Source organism: Phascolarctos cinereus, unplaced genomic scaffold (assembly GCF_003287225.1).
Source record: "Phascolarctos cinereus isolate Bilbo 61053 unplaced genomic scaffold, phaCin_HiC Scaffold_2;HRSCAF=192, whole genome shotgun sequence".
In the NCBI taxonomy this organism is placed as follows: Eukaryota; Metazoa; Chordata; class Mammalia; order Diprotodontia; family Phascolarctidae; genus Phascolarctos; species Phascolarctos cinereus.
This window is the reverse complement of record NW_027555625.1, coordinates 63,717,392-63,739,587: the sequence shown is the minus strand read 5'-3', so window position 1 is coordinate 63,739,587 and position 22,196 is coordinate 63,717,392. Positions and strand designations below refer to the sequence as shown.

Sequence of the window (22,196 nt, the reverse complement as noted above, 5' to 3'; positions counted from 1 at the left end):
TGCTCCCCAGGACTTTTTAAGAATCTCTGACTGCTCAGAAACAGGTTTTCTTTTCAATAACCTTTTCCCCCTTAGCTTTAATGTACTTCATAGTTTAGAAGCTAAATCCAGTCCAGAAATTTTATCACAAACACAGTTAAAAGCTGCTAAATTACTTTGGTTAAAGATAAGTGATTTCCTTAGGTCACTTTTATATCTATCTTCAGCTTCCAGAATGACTTTGTGGCGATCACATTGGAATGGGCAAGAGTGCAAGAGCCTGCTAAAATTTCTGCTATTCAGGGATTTTCCTACTTCTATGCAACCTAAAAAAAAGCACATTAAGATGATATACAGATGTTATAAAATAGCTAATTACAAGTGTATGAATGCAAAATATTATCTTTAGGATGGTAACTATAGTCCAATCAAGTACCTAGTTATGTTTATTATAAGGTGAATATGATCACATATTATGTTTGTAGATAATTAGCTAACATTTGCTGAACACTTACAACATGCCTAATGCTGTGGGGAGATGCATAATAACTATAAAACAATTTTAGCCATCTAGAATCTAGTCGGGAAGATAAAGCAAACACACATCAAACAGCCAGAATCCAAACGAATGCTAAATTCTGATAGTGACCATAAATACTGGAGTAGCAGAGAGGTAAGAATTAACAGAATATATTTTAAGTATGCCTTGCTGGAATGGGAGGGATGTTGAGAGTAATAGGAAATGATTAGAATGGGGTGGGGATAGGAAAAAATAAAGAGAGGGGTCTTGAAAGTCAGAGAAGTTTAATTCTGATAGATGCAGGAGGCAATGGAAAATTATTATATAGTCTTATGAATGAAGTGGCATGATGAAAGTGGCATTTTAGAAAAACAGTTAAGAATTGGTTGTATGGTATTGATTAGTTGGGGAACAAATGGGAAAACCAATAGTTATAGTAAGATGACAAGAATCAGAGTTAAAAAGAACTGCAGAGATCATTGCCCCCTCATTTTACAGATAAAGAAGCTGAAGATTGAAAAAGGAAAATAACTTGCCTAAGTTTACAAGCAGTTTTCAAAAAAAAACAAAAACAAATTAGCAATAACTACTTGAGAAGTATTCAAGCTATTTAATAATAATTACAGAAATGTAAAACAAACTAACTGAGATACTACCTTATACCTATTAAGATAGTAAAGAATCTCAAAAATAGTAAAATGTTTTTTTATGGCAATGGTTCAGTGAAAGAAGAGCAATGGATTTGGATTAAATTGTCCCAAGTTCAAATTCAATGTTGGTAATGCTGTAGGAAAATAGGCACACGCTGCTAGAGTTGTGAACTGATACAATCTTTTTGCAAAATTACTTGGAATTATATGGTGAGATTTATAAAGCTGTTCATATCATTTGATTTAGTAACTGCATTGGAGATCTACACTAGGGATGCTATTGATAAGAAAGGGGAAAAACTATTTGTATGGAAATATTTTTAGTAGTATTATTGGTACTAGCAAAAAAAGAAACTAGAAATGAGCCACATTCAGTACAACAACTGGGGGAACATTTGTAAAAATTGTGATATATCAAATAAGACAATATTTGTATAGTGCTTAGCACTATACCTAGTATATAGTAGGGGCTTAATAAATGTTTGCTTCCTTCCTTCTTTCCTGCATGAATAGAATGAAATAATGTTGCACCACAAGAAATAAAAAATATGAAGAATATAAAGAAATACGGAAAACATGTAAAGTAATTCTGAGTTAAAAGCAGAATAAAAAGAATATTACACACTGATTTCAACTAAGTATAAGAACAAAATCTGGAAAATATATTCAAAAGGAAGGTAAAGGGGGCATGTAAACAAAAAGACAGTTGTTACTTTTTTATTTTTTTAATTTATTTTTAATTTTTTTTTTTAGGTAATTGGGGTTAAGTGACTTGCCCAGGGTCACACAGCTAGCATCAAGCGTTTGATCTGAGGCTGGATTTGAACTCAGGTCCTCCTGACTTCAGGGCCCGTGCTCTATCCACTGCGCCACCTAGCTGCCCCTCATTGTTACTTTTTTAGAGTATGTATAATTTGCTAAACAACATGTAAATGATAGAAACATTCTATGTACACCTTGGTTTTGCTCTTATTATTGTTGTTTTGTGTTTTTGAAGATTTGTGCTTGTTGAGCACTGTCAATTTTATGATAAAAATTGCTTTTATAGAAAAAAGAAAATAAAGGTCTAGAGTGAAATGAGCAAAGTCACAGATGTGAGAGCTGACGGCACGCTGGCTCTCAAGTTGAAAGGGTAAAAGTGAATGAGCTCAATCAGTGACTACTTAGAAAGATGACTATAATAAAAGAGACCAATGGAAAAGCCATCATGTCACCAAAGCCAAGCAAAGAGAGAGTTCCACATAAGGACTGGATGAGATGGATGTTGAGATCCCTAACAATTCCATGATTCTCAATCTGTGAATTGCAAGCAGGAGGGGATAATTAAATAGCGATACCATTAAAGAGAAGTTGAGGAAGATAAGGACTAGGAAAAGGCCACTGGTTTTGGCAAATATCAAGGACAGCCTTTGAGACAACATCAGGGAAGGAAAACAGGTTTTGGAAGGTTAGTTAGGGACTGAGTAACTAGGAAAAGAAGACAGCAGGCAGAGCCCACAAATTTGAGGAATTTTACGGTGAAAGGAAAGTGTGAGATTGAATGGAAGCAATAAGGAGTAGCAGGAGCAAATAAATTTCTCTTTCTTCCTTCCTTCACACCCTAAAGATAGCACAGACCTGTGCATATTTGAAAGTGGAAGGGACAGAATTTGAATTCAGTCCAATCCTGCTCCAACATGAAATACTGACTATAAACTAGACAATGTAACTAGGTAACAAGGATACAAAGAGAAAATTTAAGTCTCTGTCCTCAAGGAATTTACATTCTATAAGAAGAGACTGAAGAAGGACAAAATGATGTGAACTACAGAATAGAGCTGAAAGGGACCTCAGTGTTTACTGAATCCAATTCCTTCATTTTAAAGATAAGGAAACAGGCTGAAATACATTCCAAAGTCACAGTCAAATAGAGGAAAAGGTAGGATTAGAACTCTAGTCTACTAACTCCAAGGTAATGCTCACTCTACCTCATTATACTGCTTCACTAATTGTGAGTGAGCTCCTAGAAAATCAGGGAAAGGATGGGGTCTAGAACACAGGTAAAGGCACGTTTAGAGAAGAAAAAAGGAAATTCTTCTTAAGATTGATGGGAAGGATGAAAACATCGATACACTGACAATGAGATATTATGGTAGGATGGAGGTAGGCAGAGAACTCATGCTGGATGGTACGGATCTTCTCTACAAACAAGAGGCAAGGACATCTATTGAGAGAATATGGGTTTGGGGAAGGAGCTAGAGTTTTAAGAGAGAGGTCACAGACTAAAAACTATGGGAAGTGTGTTGAAATGCCAAGGAGAAAGAAGAAATAATTGTAAAATGTTTACTATACATTGTTATACTATTTGATAGAAATAGTGAAAAAAAAAATTTATATTTGTGTGCCTAAAGTGTTTACAGAACAATCCAGAACACAGTGCTTTACATTAAGGTCTCAAAAATATGAAAGAATAATTGTTATCTAATAAAGTTACAATGTACACATCAGGAAGAAGATAGTTGTTCCAAAAAGTGAACTAAAAGGAGCTCTGTTTTTTAATTCATTAGCTCAGAAAAGCCAATGAGCAGCCTTCCATGGGTTTATATCAGAGGGAAGGGGAGTTGTTGAGAAATTCATGTTCCTATCATATTACACTGGATTTTTTTTCATTGTTTTCTAGGTGACCAGAGATGTTCAGAGAGAAAGAGGGCATCAGTTTGGATTGGTAAGAGAAGTAAGTTTAGACCTAAGAACAGAATTAGGGGCTAACAGCCTATAAAAAAAAGTTTAAATTTGAGACTAGGAGGTTCATTTTTTATGTTGAAGAAGAAAAGTGAAATTTAGTAGCTCTGCAAAGAAAAAACTAAATAACTGTCTGACAATCTAGAACTGTGTTAATTACGAAGTAGCTCTAATTGCTAAAAAAAATTTACCTGAACACCTGAAATTCAATGTTTTAGGATAACTGTCACTTCCTTGAAAATTGGAAGCTCTTTGCTGATTATGTCTGAACACAATGCAAGTGGATCTGAAAAGAAAGATTATAAAATACAAGATTTGTCTACATTCATGATAACAAAAAGGGCTTAGCATTTATAAAGGGCTTTTCCTCCCCCCAGGATGGGTGTACTGAAGTGCTCCATCCTCTACGTTCTCCTAAAACAGACACCCTGCTGCTCAAATAGAGGCGAAGTTTTAGAAAGAGAATGCTTCTACCAGACAGGGATGAGAACAGTGGTGTTAGGCCATCATTGAGGGGGTGGGGAGCAGAGATACATGAGTATTATTATTAGCTGTAATACCCAATTAAGTGTTTTGGTTAAAAAAGGAAACAAAAAATTTTGTCACTGTACCTGTTACTGGTAACTGATGCTTTCTATTTCTGACAACTGGAGTTGGACATTTACAAGCTTGTTCACTAAAAGAAGATGGAGATTAGGGTATTAAAAATAAAACATAACATTAGCAATGAGGGCAAAGCACTTTTTATGAATAAAGCAGAGTAAGAATGCTCAGTGTTTAGCAAGCAGAAGAATAGCAGTAGGCAGGGTACGGGCTGACTACACATGTCTGGAATAGTTTGTAAATTCAGTAGCCCTGAATATAATCTTTGGAGCCACTGGCAGACCTAAGATATTCTGAGGGGAGAAAGAACAAAATTAGAGATAAATGAGAAGGAGGAGTGAAGAACAAAGGAAAGAGAATACAAGGAGGAAAACAAACAGAAAAGAAGTACACAAAGTACAGAGTATTAACTCTCTACTTTTAGCCCCTGCCTTTATTTTCAGAAGAATCTGGACATGGCATCAGCACGGATTAGTGTGGGAAGAAGCAGGGAGATCAGTGAAGAGGCTGTTATGGCAGGGTAACAGGAATCAGAGGAGACTAACTAGCACAGCCCCAGGTGAGGAAACTGAGGCTCAAAGATAGGAAATGGTTTCCTAAGGCAGAGGAGGGCCTGGTTGACCTAGCTCAGGATGACATCAGCAGGTCAAGGGAGGATGGAGTGAAGAGCAGAAACAGCTGCCACAAAAAGGTTAAAGTCTTGGTAAGGCAGATTGACTCACACAAGAGCTAAAACCTTGAGCATTCCCTATCCCGGCCTCCTTTCACTTTGAACTGACACATCTACAACTGATTTTCCCATGCATTGCAGCATATGTGGATTTTAGTAGTCTGAAGAAACCTCAGTGCCAGCTTGACCTGGCCTTTAGATTTACCTGGACTCAGCTCCCAATTATATACCTCTTCTTCTTCCCTCAGGCAGAATTTGCTCTTAGTCTGGACTCAGAGTTGCCAAATAAATGGCATATGTAGGACCAGAGGCCCTACATGACAGTTACTTCAAGTCAGCAGGTATTTTAGGTGTTAATCAGTAGAAACTGTCAGAAGTTGCCCACCCTCATGGAAATGAAATCCTCCATCTCCCAAACACAGGTGAATGTAACATGATATAACACGGGTGAGCCACCTCAGCTGCGAGGGAAACTATTAAAGGAAACTGGGAACCAGAAGGCATCATGATTGAACTAAGGTTGAAATAGAGGGGTGAGGAGGTGGGTTTGAAGGCTCTGGCCACCATGAGAAGTGTAGAGCCTAGAACAAGTCAAATAGTGTTTTCTTCTCCATCTTCAACATTTCGTATAGGTATAATCAAGTTAAAATGAGAAAAAAGAAGGGAAAGAAATGATCAGAGAAAGTTTAAGATGTTCAGTGGCACCTTCAGAACACTGGAAGGACACTCCTATGCCCCTTGCCAGGGCACTGGAAATGAGTCTCCTGGACTCAGCATCATATCTGTGTAAGGAGCACGAGGTTAGTATGGTGCAGCAGACTGAGTGCTGAATTTAGAGGCAGACAGTCTGGGGGCCAACGCCAGCCCTTCAGCTCACAACTTCTGTGACCCTGATCTCTAACATCCTTCCAACTCTAAATCCCATGAACAATGCTTTAGCATCAGTTGACAAAATTATTTCCCCATCTCTGACTTTGTCTAGCCACCAGCAACAAGGAGGTCTTGCTGGCTTTTGGTTGAAAAACTGTAGACAGTGGCCAGAAGAACAAACAAACAAAAAACATGGGGCCAGATAGACAAGAGTCAACAGGAAAAATCAAATGGTCTGACTAGGGACTATATACTTAAGAAAGAAAGGTTCTTTCAAATCTGGCCTCCGACACTTAATGCTTATTAGCTGTGTGACCTCGGACAAGTCACTTAACCCTATTGTCTAGCCAAAAAACAAAACAAAACAAAAAAGTTCTAGACATGCTCATGTTCTAGACTCTGCTAAGTCCTGGGGATATAAAGGCAAAAATGACAGTTCTTGCCCTCATGGAGTTTATATTCCACAGGGGGAGATAACATATATTTGTACAATTATAAGCAAAATAAACAGAAAATAATTCAGGGAGGAGGAAGGCTCCTAGATGCTGTGGGAATTAGGAGAGGCCTCACACACGTCATTATCTCAAGGATGAACTATGTACATAAGACTGAAGAAAATTTCTGTTTTGTCTAATCCCCACAAACTTCTCTGTCCATAAGCAAGCATCTTTCAGTAAGCATTGCTAGACTGGTTCTGACTTAATGGCTTCATCCTGCCTGTTCTTCTTACCTGAGCTAGGGGGACAAGCTATGAACCTGGACCAGCACAAACAGCTGAGTACCCTGACTTCTACTTCCTGTTGAGGACTCTGTGCTGATCACATCAACCCCTGGAATTATGTGGAGCCTCCAGAAGCATTTAAGGGTTTTACCTAACTATCCAGAAAGGAAAAACCAAGGGGATAAAGGCTCTCTGTTGTTGCAGACACTGATATACAGTGGGAAAGCCAGCCAACAGATCAAGGACAAACACTAAAGATGGATAATGAGCTGGCCCAGAATTTAATAAGAGAAATAGAGTGGGCAGGATTCAATCTGGGAAATCGTGCAATGCTTTCAATAACCCAGGCTTCTTCCTGAAATAAAACCTGATCTTTGTAATGCGAACAGCATTCCAATGATGCTATAGGGATATAAATCATGGAAGAATCAAAATTACTAACCACCCAAAGGGCAAAGGACAGGTACCCAGTGTACATAAATAGGCTGCAGCATATTTTTTATTCAATCATTTTTCAGTTGTGTCTGACTCTTCACGACCCCATTTGGGGTTTTCTTGGCAAAGCTACTGGAGTGGTTTGGCTTTTCCTTCTCCAGCTCATTTTACAGATGAGGAAACTGAGGCAAACAGGGTTAAGTGACTTGCCCAGGCACACACAATTGTCTAAGGCCATATTTGAACTCAGGAAGAGGAGTCTTATGACTCCAGGTCCAGGACTCTATCTACTGCACCACCTAGCTGCCCCCATAGGATATTACCAACAATGAACATAACCGAAGCTGCATGAACTATATAATCAAAGAGTTATATGACCTGAAAAGGGGTTGAATCTGTCATATGATAAGATCAGCAGATTACAGAGGGAGAGCCCACAGACTGCATAGTAATGTCAAAAGTAATGTCAAAAGATCTAAAGGAAAACTACCAGCAAGCTGAGGGGACTTCCAGTAGAGAACTGACTGGAGAACACTAACAAGGGTGTGACAGAATGAGAAGAGGTGAGTGGCCTGGGATCTGTACAGGTAAAGGCAATACCAACATCAATAACATCACAGATCCACTGAAGCAGCATGAATGTGGGATGTGTTATATTAATATTAAACATGCCTGCTTCATTGCTCTTTGCTTAGGTTTACCTTTCACATACTGTACCTTGTTTGTAATAACAAAGCCCTCTTCTCACAAGTCACTCCTCTGTACGAGCTATGACTTCTGGGGGCACTGGCAGTCGATGGCGCACTAGTGGTGCTCAGAACGTTGCCAGGCCCACACTCTTTATAACAGGCACTGACTGGATTTGCCTTGTCACTCCTCGTTGGATTCTGGGGCTCATGCCCTGCAGAGCCATCACACCTCTCTGCAGCATTTGGCTCACAGCTCTGAGGCTCACATTGCTTTTTGGGGCAGCTTCTTTCTGCATCAGCACCTCTATCAGTGCTATCCACTCTAGAGGTTTTGATGTATTTTGGGTATTTAAGCTCCTTGGCAAAGAATCACCAACCAATTCTCTTCTTCCTATTTTTTCCTGTAACAGAAAAATATCAAGTAAATACCTCCAAGAAGATCTATCCACATTTTGCGTTTCCTTTCATTCTCTATACAAGAAATAGGTGAATTTTGTAATGTATAACAGAAATACATTTTTATAAGTAATGGGAAACATCTCCATTTTGGAGTGGAAAAGGGAAAAACAGGCAAACATTTTATAGAAAACAAAAAATTTGGGGCAGCTAGGTGGCACAGTGGATAGAGCACTGGCCCTGGAGTCAGGAGGACCTGAGTTCAAATCTGGTCTCAGACACATAACACTCACTAGCTATGTGACTCTGGGCAAGTCACTTAACCCCAATTGCCTCACCAAAAATAAAAAAAAAAAAAACAAAACAAAAAATATACAAAGAAAGAAATGATTTCATTTCTTTGTGTTGTTTTCTATACAGATCTCAATGCAACTGTAAATGTTAGCTAGCATCATGGGCAAAAACCCACAGCAGCATATTGAAAAAAGCCCCACACTTGGAGCACTGAGACCACGTCCCAATCCTGGCTCCAAACCTTGTTACCTATGTGACCATGGGCACATTGGCTCGCCTCTCTGAGCCTCAGTCTCCTTACACCAGGTAATGATCATGCTTGCCTTCCTTATCTCACAGGCTGTTGTGGGGGATAACATGTAAATCCTGAAGGAATGGGAGCTACTCTGTATCACGAGGGGGAAGCTGATTTTTGCTAAGTCTAAGAAGGAGCTTCCTGGCAATTAGAGATGTCCACCAATTCTCTAGGGGACCGCCAGATACCAATCCAGAAGGTAGATGGATGCGCATCCAGCTCCACAGAACTTCTGCAGAAATGGATCCTGCCTGGGCTGGGCCCAAGGCCTTCATGTTCAAAAATGCCTTTTATATTCTTTCATCACTTTCAGGAATGGAGAACAGAGGTTTGTTTGCTGTTCTAAATAGCGACTCAACTTCTATAAATTAGAGGCCTGGACCCTCATACCTAACAGACTGTAAGCTCCTCAAGGGTTTACTGTCTTATCTATCTTTGTGTCTTCCCAGGAGCCAGCAGAGACCAGTCATTGAGAATATGTCTGTCCTTTAGTGAACATTAAATCAAAACCTCTTGAACCTGGCCAAAAGCAAGAATAATAATATTTATAAAACATATTAAGATTCTGGTAACATTAACACTAAAGAAAAGGAAGAAGAGATCTCTGTATATATACAGACATTCACATATCTGTATATAAGTAAGCTTCATTAGTACTAGCTATAAAGACTGAGGATCCAAGTTCAAATTCTGTCACTTTTACCCATGAACAGTGGGACCTTAGGCAGTTTAGAATGCAGGAGCCTGATCAGATCATCGCTAAGGTTCCTATTGACTCTAAAGGTATGATCCTACCACATGTTTACACACACACACACACACACACACACACACACACACACACACATATTTGTGTACTCACGCACACCCATGTGCATCTATACAGTGAAGAATTGAAATGACTTGTTCAACTGTCCTTGCTAGCTAGTCTTCTCTTCTCCAAAACTTCCTTTTATCATGGTCTACATTTTCAAATGAAAAGTTTTGATCACATGCTGCAGATGCTCGTATTTCTCCTACTTGCGATAGACCCATTTAGAAAGGATTTTTGCCTCCAACCTTAACAAAAATCTTTGCAAGAGGCTTTATATTCCTGAAAATAAGCAAGCTGACCTCATCTTCTTTATTTTCAAGCTGTTTTATTCTGTGAAGAATTTCTTTTGCCTTCTTCCAGAAGTCTTCAATATTCTTCTCTCTCATCTTCAATTCTTTCAACTCTTGTGCTTCATTCATATCAGAAGAAAATTCTTCTAGGTTTAGAGATAATTTCTCTGCTTTTATAAAACAGAAAAAAGTGGATAGTTTATCATTTACTACAAAGCTTTATCATTTTAGTCATTTAACTAGGTAATAAAACAAAAAAAAAGTTGCTCATCTACTCATCTACCACCTTTCCAGCTTATCTTCATGAAAGATCTCAATAAGCATTTAATAATATGGCTACTGTGCACAGAATACTATGCTAGGTACTGGGAGAAAGAGATAACAGACTTTAGATAAGATAAAATTTAGTAGGAAAATGACATTCATGAATAATCATGAAACCAAATCATATCTGACTGGCCATATTTATTTGTTACCAGGGAAGGCTTTTATTTTTGTTTCTGGGGGGAAATTTGAAAATGAGCATGGGGTAATGATAGTAATATTTCAAAAAGAAAGAAAACAAAGAAAGAATATTAATGAATCATTAAAAAAAACAAACAGAAGAGAGCAAAAGGAAGTTCAGAATGAAACAAAAACAGGATAGTGTTAGAATTACCATGTTAAATTTAAATTATACAAAAAAAGATGTATGTAGTGGAAAAAAAAGAACCTATACATAATAATTTAATTTCATATACAATTCCCTTTTTCTTATTCTTTTCCTGTTAAAATGATCTTGTTTGTTGATGTTCATTAAGTTCTTATGAAAAAGAAAATTAATTTTTTTTTTGAGGCAATTGGGGTTAAGTGAGTTGCCCAGGGTCACACAGCTAGTTTCAAGTGTTTGGTCTGAGGCTGGATTTGAACTCAGGTCCTCCTGACTTCAGGGCCAGTGCTCTATCCACTGCGCCACCTAGCTGCCCCCGAAAATTAATTTTTTTGAAAAGACACAATAATACATGATAAGTACACTACAGAAATGGTTATATGAAGTCTGAGGGGCAAATCAATAGCAAGGACCAAGAAAGACTTCATGGAGAAGGAGGCATTTCACAGAATCAAAGAATGTCAGAGCTGAGCAGAACTTCAAAAGTCATCTAATCCAGCCCCAAAATTAACATAAGTATCTTCTTTTAAAGGAAATTGCTATCTTTTATTTTCATGTCATCTTCATTTCAAAATATAACTATCTCTCCCTCCCATATCCTGGAGAACCTTGTAAAAGAGAATAATAAAGGAGAAAAAACATATTAGCAGAACTAAACAACAAATCAATCTAGTCTGACTGTATGGGTAACGTTCCACAATCCACCAAGAATGCAGGTAAATGCACTTTTTTCTTTGGTGCCAATGCAAGAATGTTTTCTAGGACATACTGAACAAGTGATCATCCAGCTTTTGCCTGAAGAAGTGTAGTGAGAGCAAGGTCCACTACCTCCCAAGACAGCCCATTCTACTTACAATTGGGTAGTTCTAATTATTAGGAAGTTTTTCCTTTTGGCTAGCCTAAATCTGCCTCTCTGCACCTTCCACCCACACATCCAGCTCTTAGGGGTGGGGGTGGGGGGTCAAGTAGAACAAACTTAACTCCTTTTCCGCATTATAGCTACCAAGACTCTTCCTAAATGCTCACCTCTGGGGTAAACATCCCCAGTTCCTTCAAAGGATCATAGCTACAGAACCGGAATGAATCTTAGTTCGATACCTTCATTTTCTTCGTCAGCAAACTGAGTCTCAAAGAGTGTCAGTGATGTCACTAAGGTATACCATTAAGAAGCAGAGCCCTGATTCACACTCAGGTCCTCTGACTCCAAAGTCAATCTTCTTTCCATCACACCATGCTTAGATTTATATAATGCTTTTAGGTAATTAAGGGTTTTCTTCTTTTTTACCACCAACATAAATGCAAATAAATCTATATAAAACCGGGAAGAACTGTTTTTGTTTTGTTTTGATTTGCTTTTTAAATCAAGAGTAAACTTACTAATTTTTTTGCAGTTGTGAAGCACAAAGGTAGCAGCTTTGTTTAGTTCCTCATTCTGTGATTCAGTTAAGACTTGGATCATTAATGGCAGACCATTGTTCTTAAACAGATGAAGCTGATTCTCTTCTATAAAATATAATCTATGTTAGATAAAATTGTGACAGCAAATTATTTCGTCATTAAATACTCTAAACCACACTCTAATTCTTTCTTGCAGGAATTTTAAGCAGTTGCAAAAATTTCCAACAGATAACACAATTTCTCCCAATCAAAAATGTTGTTCATTAAGCTAATAAAAAATTAAAGGAAAAATATATATAGAGAGAGAGTTCTAAAGTATTTTCAACCCAGGCAATAATCTTTGCTCTAAAAATATATCATCTTATCAAGTGATAAACATTTTACTTTTGAACTTGAATATGTGTGTATGTACGGTTATTAAGATATACACGTATATCTAAACATATACATATATATTACATACATATAGTTTGGATAGATTGCTGTACTTGCTTCAAAGATTTCTCTCTCTACTAATGTAAGTCACAGCCCCTCTACAACTGAGCAAATGGTCTTCAATATTTGCCATGGGCAAAAAAAAAAAAAACCATCATCACCCAGTACCTCTATACTCTAAGCTTTTCCAGCATAACTGGCCTAGACAGAGTCTGTGCTTCATTAGCACAGCTTTTAAAAATCTAAGGTACTCTCTCCATCTCTCAATGAAGTATTAAAAAGGAGTCATCCCAGGAAGGAAATCCTCCCTAATTAGAGAAAAATACCCCTAAACTATCCAAATTTTGACTTAAACATGCAAAATCAACTCAATTAGGCTAATGCAATTCAATCTGTGTATTTTTCAGTTCTATTGTTTCTTCATGTCTGCATTTCCTTGTGCACTTCTTAATTAGTATCACCATCAGAAGATGGAGATAAAAGAAATGGAAAATCTTAAAAGTGTCCCCAGTCATTATGATATTATGTAAATAGCTGAGGTTGGGAATTGGGAGACCTGTGTTCTGATACCAACTCTACCATAAACTCACAGTGAGAACTCACTTGGGAAGATATTAAAATGTGAATAATAATACTTGCCCTTTCTACATCACAGCTGCTGTGAGGATCCAATAAGACGGCATATATAAAATGCTTTGTAAATTCTCCAATTCTACAGAAATGGCACATTGGACAATCTGCATGATTTGCTGCTCTGGAAGGTACTAAAGAGCAGCTGTTTTAATAAACCCAGTGTAAAGTATTATGGAATAACATTTTTCTGATTTTTAAACATCATTTCAAAATAATTTATTTTAGAATTTTATGACAATCACAAGATGATAGAATGTTAGAATTAGAATGGAACTTAGAGATCATATTATCATTGGGAAGAGAAGCTCAGGAGCTGAAAAGGCTTCAGAGACCTTCATTTAACCCTTACCCCAATTTAATGAATGAAGAAACTGAGGCTGTGAAAGGGACTTACCCAAGGTCTACTTGTTTTTGTTGTTAGTAAAGTTCTAAATTTGGGCAAGTCACTTTGAAAAAAATGATTATTCAAGTTTTAATTTGTCACTTTAATTGATACCCACTTTGAGCCTCCTCTCTCTGTGAGCTTATACCCACCTGTCCTTCTCTGAATTTCAATAATACTTAGAATCAAACATAACTTCAAACTTGTTTACATTATTCTAAATGTTTTTTGCTTATAAAAGTTCTATCTACCTCATTAGATTATAAACTCAACAAGGGCAGGGAATATATCTTCTATTATTCTTACATTCCATAGCTTTTAGCACAATGTTGGACACATAGTAAGTAAATATTTGTTAAAATGATGTGGCTGACACTTTGTGAGGAAGTCAGATTTTTATAAACAAAATTCCTAAAAAATATGTGACAAGTACTCAATAAATATCATATGACAGAAATAACTTTTTCTTAATTCTTTACTTTTTCCTTGTATTGTATTTCCCCCACAATTTCACGTTTTCCACTTAATTATATAAGAGATTCATGGTTTTTGTTTTCTATATATTCCCAAATTTGAATAACCATTTGAAAAGACAGAAATTATAGAGTCCTATAAGGAAACATCATTGTAATTGGAAGTTCATGAAAACTATTGTAGGTTCTACTTTACAAAACAATAGCTATAATTTACATTGTGCTTTAAGGTTTGCAAAGAATTTTGCAAATATTATCTTGCTTGATCCTCACAACAATCTTGAGAGGAAAGTACGATTGTTATACTCATTTTACAGATGAGGAAACTGAGGCAGACAGAGGTTAAGTGACTTGCCCAGGGTCACACAGCTAATAAATTTATGAGATGGTCTATGAACACCAATCAGGTCTTCTTGACTTCAGGTCCGGCATTATCCACTGCTCAACCTAACTTACAGCTGGCTAAGAAGATAGGAAACATGTTAACATGCCACATCAATTTTATTTTCTAATGACAATATTCCAGTGGAAAATCCAGCTCAAAACTAAAATGAAGGAATCAAAACAAAGAAAAAGAAATTGATAGGATCTGAATCTGTTAAAGACAAGGAAGTTATGTCTCACGAGGATCTGTGGTAATTCTTGGGAGAATCCAGGTCAGGGGACCTTCTAGAGCTAGAAGGAACCCAAGAGACCATCTCATTCTACAGATAAGGAAACTGGGCCTTAGAGAAGTTGAATGACTTGAATAAAGTATCAGTAGAAGAGCTAGGATTTGAATCAGGCCAAACTGATGCCCAGTCTAGGCTTCTCTCCTACATTCCATGCTGGCTCAGGCTTACTGGGGAACAAAACGTATGAAGTGCTTTCCTAGTCATCTGCGGTACCAAGTTCATTCAATGAAACCCATACTTACCACAAGCTTCTGTGCAATGTCCAAGGGCAAGAATAATGCTAAATTTTTCTCCTGAATCCAGACTCTCATTAAGTAGCAGTGTCAGAAGCTTGGATACAATGTGATATTTGGCCACTACTACCCCAACAGCAGCTGTAAGCACAAAAGATCAAAAAAGAGTAAGTATTAGAAAACTTCAGATATATATATAGATATAGATATAGATATGTTGTCTATTTTCCAGAGTCTTCTCTAACTCCTTTTGGGAGCTACATAACCACTGGGAGACTGTGGGGAATCACACTTGCCTGCATAAAATCTCATTCCACCAGCACACTATGAAAGGTTGTCCTATGAACAAGAAGACATTCCCTCTCAGCCTCATCTGAACACATGTAGACTCTGGTTGCTGGGAATCCTGTTGCATGACAAATGTCATGCTGATTACATGGTAACATACTCTTATCTTGCTTGGCCTTTGAACAGAAATGTGTCACCAAGTTGTGATCTCTCTGCTGGTGCAGGATTCTCTTGCTATGCCCATGCTTGAATATGGTTCACAGTTCTGGGTGGCGTCCTGGGGCAAGGAGGAGTGCTGGCGTGGTAAAGCTTGTAGTGGCTGTACAGAAGAAAGCCTCCTCATAGTTCAAGACATAAAAGAGTGCTTGTGGTCATTCACAGACCACAGCACAGGCCAGAAAAGGAGTAAACACCTCACCCTTGATCACAGAACCTTGGAAGAACTGAAAATTTTCAGGTCCCTACAAGTATCTCTGAAAACAGCTGCACAAAACCCCCGAAGCCTAGGACAATACATTCTCCACACTAGAAGCAGACTCCTACCTTAACAAAGAATTTATAACTCAAGTAATTGGCTGGGATCTTAGCAAGCAGAGCAAAAAGAATCAGACCATAGAATCTTTCTTTGGTAACAAAGAAGATCAAAATATACAACCAGAAGAAGACAACACAGTCAAAGCTCCTACATCCAAAGCCTCCAAGAAAAATATGAATTGGTCCCAGGCCACAGAAGAGCTCAAAAAGGATTTTGAGAAGCAAGCAAGAGAAGTAGAGGAAAAACTGAGAGTGATGCAAGAAAATCATGAAAAACAAGTGAACAACTTGCTAAAGGAGACCCAAAAAAATAATGAAGAAGATAACACCTTAAAAAATAGCCTAACCCAAATGGCAAAAGCGGTCCAAAAAGCCAATGAGGAGAAGAATGCCTTAAAAAGCAAAACTGGCCAAATGAAAAAGGAAGTCCAAAAGCTTACTGAAGAAAATACTTCCTTAAAAATTAGAATGGACTGTGTGACCCTGGGCAAGTCACTTGCCCCCAATTGTGTCAAAAAAAAAATAGAATGGAGCAATTGGAAGCTAGTGACTTTATGAGAAATCAAGACACTGTAAAACAAATTCAAAAGCAAGAAAAGATAGAAAACAATGTGAAATATCTCACTGGAAAAACAACTGACCTGAAAAATAGATCCAGGAGAGAAAATTTAAAAATTACTGGACTATCTGAAAGCCATCATCAAAAAAAGAGCTTAGACATCATCTTTCAAGAAATTATCAAGGAAAACTGCCCTGATATTTAAAACCAGAGGGCAAAATAGAAATTGAAAGAATCCACCCATCACCTCCTAAAAGAGATCCCCAAAGAAAAACTCCTACGAATATTGTAGCCAAATTCCAGAGTTCTCAGGTCAAGTAGAAAATATTGCAAGCAGCCAGAAAGAAACAATTCAAGTATTGTGGAAACACAATCAGGATAACACAAGATTTAGCAGCTTCTACATTAAGGGACAAAAGGGCTTAGAATGTAATATTCCAGAGGGCAAAGTAGACAGGATTACAACCAAGAATCACCTATCTAGCAAAACTGAGCATAATCCTTCAGGGGAAAAAATAGACATTCAGTAAAATAGAGGACTTTCAAGCATTCTTGAAGAAAAGACCAGAGCTGAACAGAAAATCTGACTTTCAGAAACAAGACTCAAGAGAAACATGAAGAGGTAAACAGGAAAGAGAAATCATAAAAGACTTATTAAGGTTGAACTGTTTCTATTCTGCATGGAAAAATGACATTTGTAACTCATGAGTCCTTTGTCAGTATCAGAGTAGTTGGAAGGAAAAAAATTATAAGTATGTGTGTGTAGATAGACAGATAGATAGATAGATAGATAGACAGATAGATAGATAGATTTATTGATAGATAAATAGAGGGCACAGGGTGAGCTGAAGATAAAGGGGTGATATCTGGAGAATAAAATTAAGGGGTGAGAGAGGATTATACTGGGAGAAGGAGAAAGGGAGAGGTAGAATGGGGTAAATTATCTCACATAAAACAGACAAGAAAAGGCTTTTACAGTGGAGGGGAAACAGGGGGAAGGTGAGAGGGAATGAATGAATCTTATTCTCATCAGATTTGGCTTAAGGAGAGAATAACATACACACTCAATTGGGTATGGAAATCCATCTTACCCTACAGAAAATCAGATTTGGCTTCAGGAGAAAATAACATACACACTCAATTGGGTATGGAAATCCATCTTACCCTACAGAAAATAGGGGGAGAAGGGGACAAGAGAGCAGGAGGATGATAGAGGGGAGGGCAGATTAGGAAAGGGAGTAATCAGAAGCAAACACTTCTAGAGAGGGACAGGGTCAAAAGAGAGAATAGAATAAATGGGGGGGCGAGATGGGATGAAGGGAAATATACTTAGTTTTTCACAACATGACTACTATGGAAGTGTTTTGCATGACTGCACATGTATAACCTGTATTGAGTTGCTTGCCTTCTCAATGAGGGTGGGTGGGGAGGGAGGAAGGGAGAAAACTTGGAACCCAAAATTTTAAAAACAAAAGATAAAAAAAAATTTGTTTTCACATGCAACTGGGAAATAAGATATACAGGAAATGCGGTACAGAAATCTATCCTGCCCAACAGGAAAATTGAAGGGGAAGGAGATAAGAGAAGGGGGGGAAAGACAGAAAGGAGGGCAGATTAGGGGTATTCAGAATGCATGCCATTTTGGGGTGGGGGAGGGACAAGACGGTGAGAAAATGTGGAACTCAAAATCTTGTGGAAGTGAATGTTGAAAACTAAAAATAAATTAATTTTAAAAACTCAATTAAACTAAATTATGCTCTTACTAATCACAGTTATTGGAAAGCACTACATTTATATTCACTCCAAATAAGTAAGGTATGCATAAATTGGACTTAGATCCCTTTCTTCTGTTCCTTCAATATGAGCATTTAGTTACTAGTATGAAACCTTTATTTCACATCTACTATTGGTTAAACACAAGCAGTGTGAATAACCTCTCTACCATCACCAACGCTTTGGTTGATGCCAAATGTTCTCAATTGTCATTCTGTAGGTGTGACACATGCAGATGTTAGAATTCCATCACTCACGGTTGTCAGCAATGCAGGCGTCCAGGGTCTTAGTCACCACCACTGCCAGCTTAGCACTGGGCAGGTTCCCACGGGAATCATGTTCCAGCTTTATCAGAACTTCAGATAGTATGGCCAGTCCACCAATAGATATAAAATATTCTTGTACGTGTGCTCAGGAAATAAAGTAATAAGATCTTAGAACCAAAGAAAGTTAATTATGATTTTATCTTATTTATATACTAAATGCAACATTAGCTACACTTAGCTTTTTTCACATGCCTAGTTTAAAAGTCCACAAGTTAAGGAAATGTTAAATATGCATGATGACAGTTAAATGCAGCTACCTGCCTGGACTGGGAGCTGGGGGGGAGGGGTAAGGGAAGAGCACAGAAGAGCTCTATCCTCTTAGATGTTAAAGTCTTCCATGCCCTAAAACTCACTACCTTGCACCAATTTACAAATGGCATAGGGGATAAAGTGCTAGATTTGAAGTAAGAAAGACCCAAGTTCAAATCCTGCCTCAGGCACTTCCTTAGCTGTGTGACCCTGGCCAAGCCATTTAACCCCTCTCAGCCTCAGTTTCCTCATCTATAAAGTGAGGATGATAATAATGCCTACCTCACTGGATTGTTGTGAAAATAAAATGAGATACCATAGTCAAGTGTTTTGTAAATCTCTAAGTGCTATAAAAAGGATGACTATACTTGAGAAAACCAGCATGCCTTAGTCCTCTAGGACTACCAAGTGCCCAGGTAGGTGAGGGCCACCACTGCCTCTAGGGCTCTTAGACCAGCACCTATTCCTTCTTTTGCCAGCATCTCCCAGTGCCTGGTAGGTCCTCTTCTCCAAGGGTTCCCCTTCCATCTGTGGAGTCAGTACTACTTTGTGCTGTGTCACTGAATAATCTGAGCACTCTACCGCCAGTACCCTGGAAGGCAGAAGCCAGACAGGGGTCAGTAGGTCCTTAGTCATGCAAAAGGAATCTTCATTGCCTGTGCCCTTTACTGCGTGAGACCTCCATTATCACTGAGCACCCAGGTAGGTGGCAGTAGCTGCTGACACAGAGACCCCTGCTCCAGCACCCATTCCTCCCTTTGCCATTCCCAGTCCTAGAATGCTCGGCTTCAAATCCAATCCCAACCAGAGACCAGACTTACGGGCCTCCTCTCCTCAGAGCTTCTTGCACCACACAGAGGCACTATCTATTCTTCCCTACTTCACTAAATCCTAAAAAATAAAATATTTCAGCCTGTTTGCCACCAAGATTCCATCTAAAATCGTAACCTAGATACCCATCCTCCCATGGCTCCAAGTGTATATTACATGCAGAGGATGCTGAGCGAGCTTCAAACCTGACCAGAAGAAGTCCTGATCACTAAGAATTTAACAACCCAGACGCCTGACCCAACTCCTCAGCTGAAGAGAATAGGCTTTTGATATCCTCAATCAACAAGGTACCCTGGAGGGCAGGAGCTTAAATACGCTAGCATTTTGCCTATCCTTTGGGAAGTAAACGCCCACCAACTCCTATGATTCAGAGTCAGGTTGGCTAAGACAACTTCCCTCCCCCTCCAAACATCATTTTCAGATATGACTGAGGTGTTGGTTTTGATGAATTGCTTTTTTTCCTCTTTATTTTTTTTTTCATTTTTGTTACAAGGGATAACTCATTGGGTAGCAATATATTTAGAAATAAAAATGACAAAAAAACAAAAGACAATAATAAAAATAAGATAAATCATAAAAAAATGCAAATGGAACCACCATATTTCTGTGCTAAATGAAAAAATAGAAATGGCACTAAAGGAAACAAAAGTGGCCCTTTGACCCAGCAACAGCACTTCTAGCGCTGTATCCCAAAGAGATCATACAAATGGGAAAAGGACCCACATGTAAAAAATATTTATAGCAGCTCTTTTTGTGATGGCAAAGAACTGGAAACTGAGGGAATTCCCCATCAATTGGAGAATGGCTGAACAAGTTGTGGTATATGAATATAACAGAATACTATTGTGCTATAAGAAATGATAAGCAGGCAGACTTCAGAAAAACCTGGAAAGACTTGTAGCGACTGATGCTAAGTGAAGTGAGCAGAACCAGGAGAACATTGTACACAGTAAAAGCCACGCTGTGCAATGACTAACATTGATAGACCTACGTCTCAGCAATGTAAGGATCTAAGACATCTCCAAAGGTCTCATGATGGAAAATGCTAGCCATATCCAAAGAAAGAACTATGGAGCTTGAATGAAGATTGAGCATACTATTTGCTGTTTTTCTTCTTCTGTTTTGTTTTGTCTTCTCTTTCTGGTGGTTCCTCCTATTGGTTCTAATTCTTCCTTACAACATCACTAATGTGAAAATATGTGGGGCAGCTAGGTGGCACAATGGATAGAGCACAGGGTCTGGAGTCAGAGGACCTGAGTTCAAATCTGGCCCAGACACATAAAACTTACTAGCTGTGTGACTCTGGGCAAGTCACTTAACCCCAACTGCCTCACCAAAAAGAAAATATATATATTATATATATATATATATATGTATAATAGGAATGTATATGTATAGCCCACATCAGATTGCACACTATCTTGGGGAGAGAGGGCAAGAGGAAGGGGGAGAAAAATTTAAAACTCAAATGCTTATAGAAGTGATTGTTGATAAATGAAAATAAATTAATAAAAAAAAGTTAAAAAAAAGTGGGAGGTACAGCTAGAGTAGCCTATGTATGTGAAGAGGAAGTCCATGCTATCTTAATGAAATAATTTTAAGGGTACTGAAGAATTTTCAAGATATCTAAAAGCAAGGAAGACATCAAATAATTTGGAAAAAATTACAGGTATTACTGCAACCAAAAAAACATGATCAAGAAAACAGCCAGAAATTCTCACCCATATATCTGCTTTCTCATGACTAGAAATTTTTATAAGAATAATTTCTTTGAGCCGAGAACATTGTACACAATAACAGTGATGTTGTGCGATGACTAATATTGATAAACTTAACCCTTCTCAGCAATACAAGGATCTAAGACATTTCCAGAGGCCTCGTGATGGAAAATGCTATCTACATCCAAAGAAAGAACTATGGAAGTTGAATTGCTATCTTTTTTTTTCTCTTCTGTTGAGTTTTGTTTCCTCTTTCTGATGGTTCCTCCTATTGGTCTTAATTTTTACTTACAATATTACTAATGTGAAAATGTTTAATAGGAATGTAAATGTACAGCTTATATCAGATTGTACACCGTCTTGGGGAGGGTGGTGGCGAGGAAGGGGGAGAAAAATTTTAAACTCAAAAGCATATGGAAGTGATTGTTGATAAATCAAAACAAATTAATAAAAGAAAAAAAGGGAAAAAATGCAAAAAAAAAGAATAATTTCTTTGGCTCACCTATTTGTTCAAATGTAATGTGGTCACTGACAATGCCCTATTAATATTACGAAGTAAAAATATGACCATTTAAGCAAGCTTAGTCAATACCAATATCAAGGGCATCCTTGATATAAGAAACAGGCAGGCTTTTTACAAATGAAATTTCACAGCTGATTATATCTTTACTGATACACAATTGCCTGAAAGGGACAGCATATCCAAAACCTCACTGTGCTTATTGACTACAAAAAAAGGAACTGAGTGGAAACAAGAAAATGTCACTTTCAAACAAGGTGTTTCCTATGCATATGTTAAAACTATACAAGAGTCTCTGAAAGACACAAAGAAATAAATTTGTTTAGTGAGCCTCTGATTATTAATATCAAGCAAGGCATAAGGCAAGGAGCTATGTACTTTCCAAAGGTGTTTCTCAGGAAAGATGACTAATCTGGGGTCCAGATTGAAGAGGGGTACCCTATAAATGGTGAGAGTCTCCAGATGCTTCTCTTTGTAGGTGACATTCTGGTTGTGTTAAGCCTTGGACAACTGCAACAGTATTCTCATTAATATTCTTACCTCCATTCTCTCCCATCCATCTCTAACACAGATG

General features: G+C 37.9%; 1 protein-coding gene across 1 annotated transcript in view; it reads right to left on the bottom strand.

Annotated features, from left to right (window-relative positions):
• TERB1 (telomere repeat binding bouquet formation protein 1) overlaps positions 1–22,196 on the bottom strand; it is a 47,148-nt gene that overhangs the window by 7,346 nt on the left and 17,606 nt on the right. The window contains 10 exon segments of the mRNA XM_078149442.1: positions 156–305; positions 4,062–4,118; positions 4,121–4,156; positions 4,482–4,546; positions 7,887–8,182; positions 8,185–8,259; positions 9,957–10,117; positions 11,974–12,099; positions 14,834–14,965; positions 18,236–18,388. Coding sequence (XP_078005568.1) covers positions 156–305; positions 4,062–4,118; positions 4,121–4,156; positions 4,482–4,546; positions 7,887–8,182; positions 8,185–8,259; positions 9,957–10,117; positions 11,974–12,099; positions 14,834–14,965; positions 18,236–18,388 — 1,251 coding nt within the window.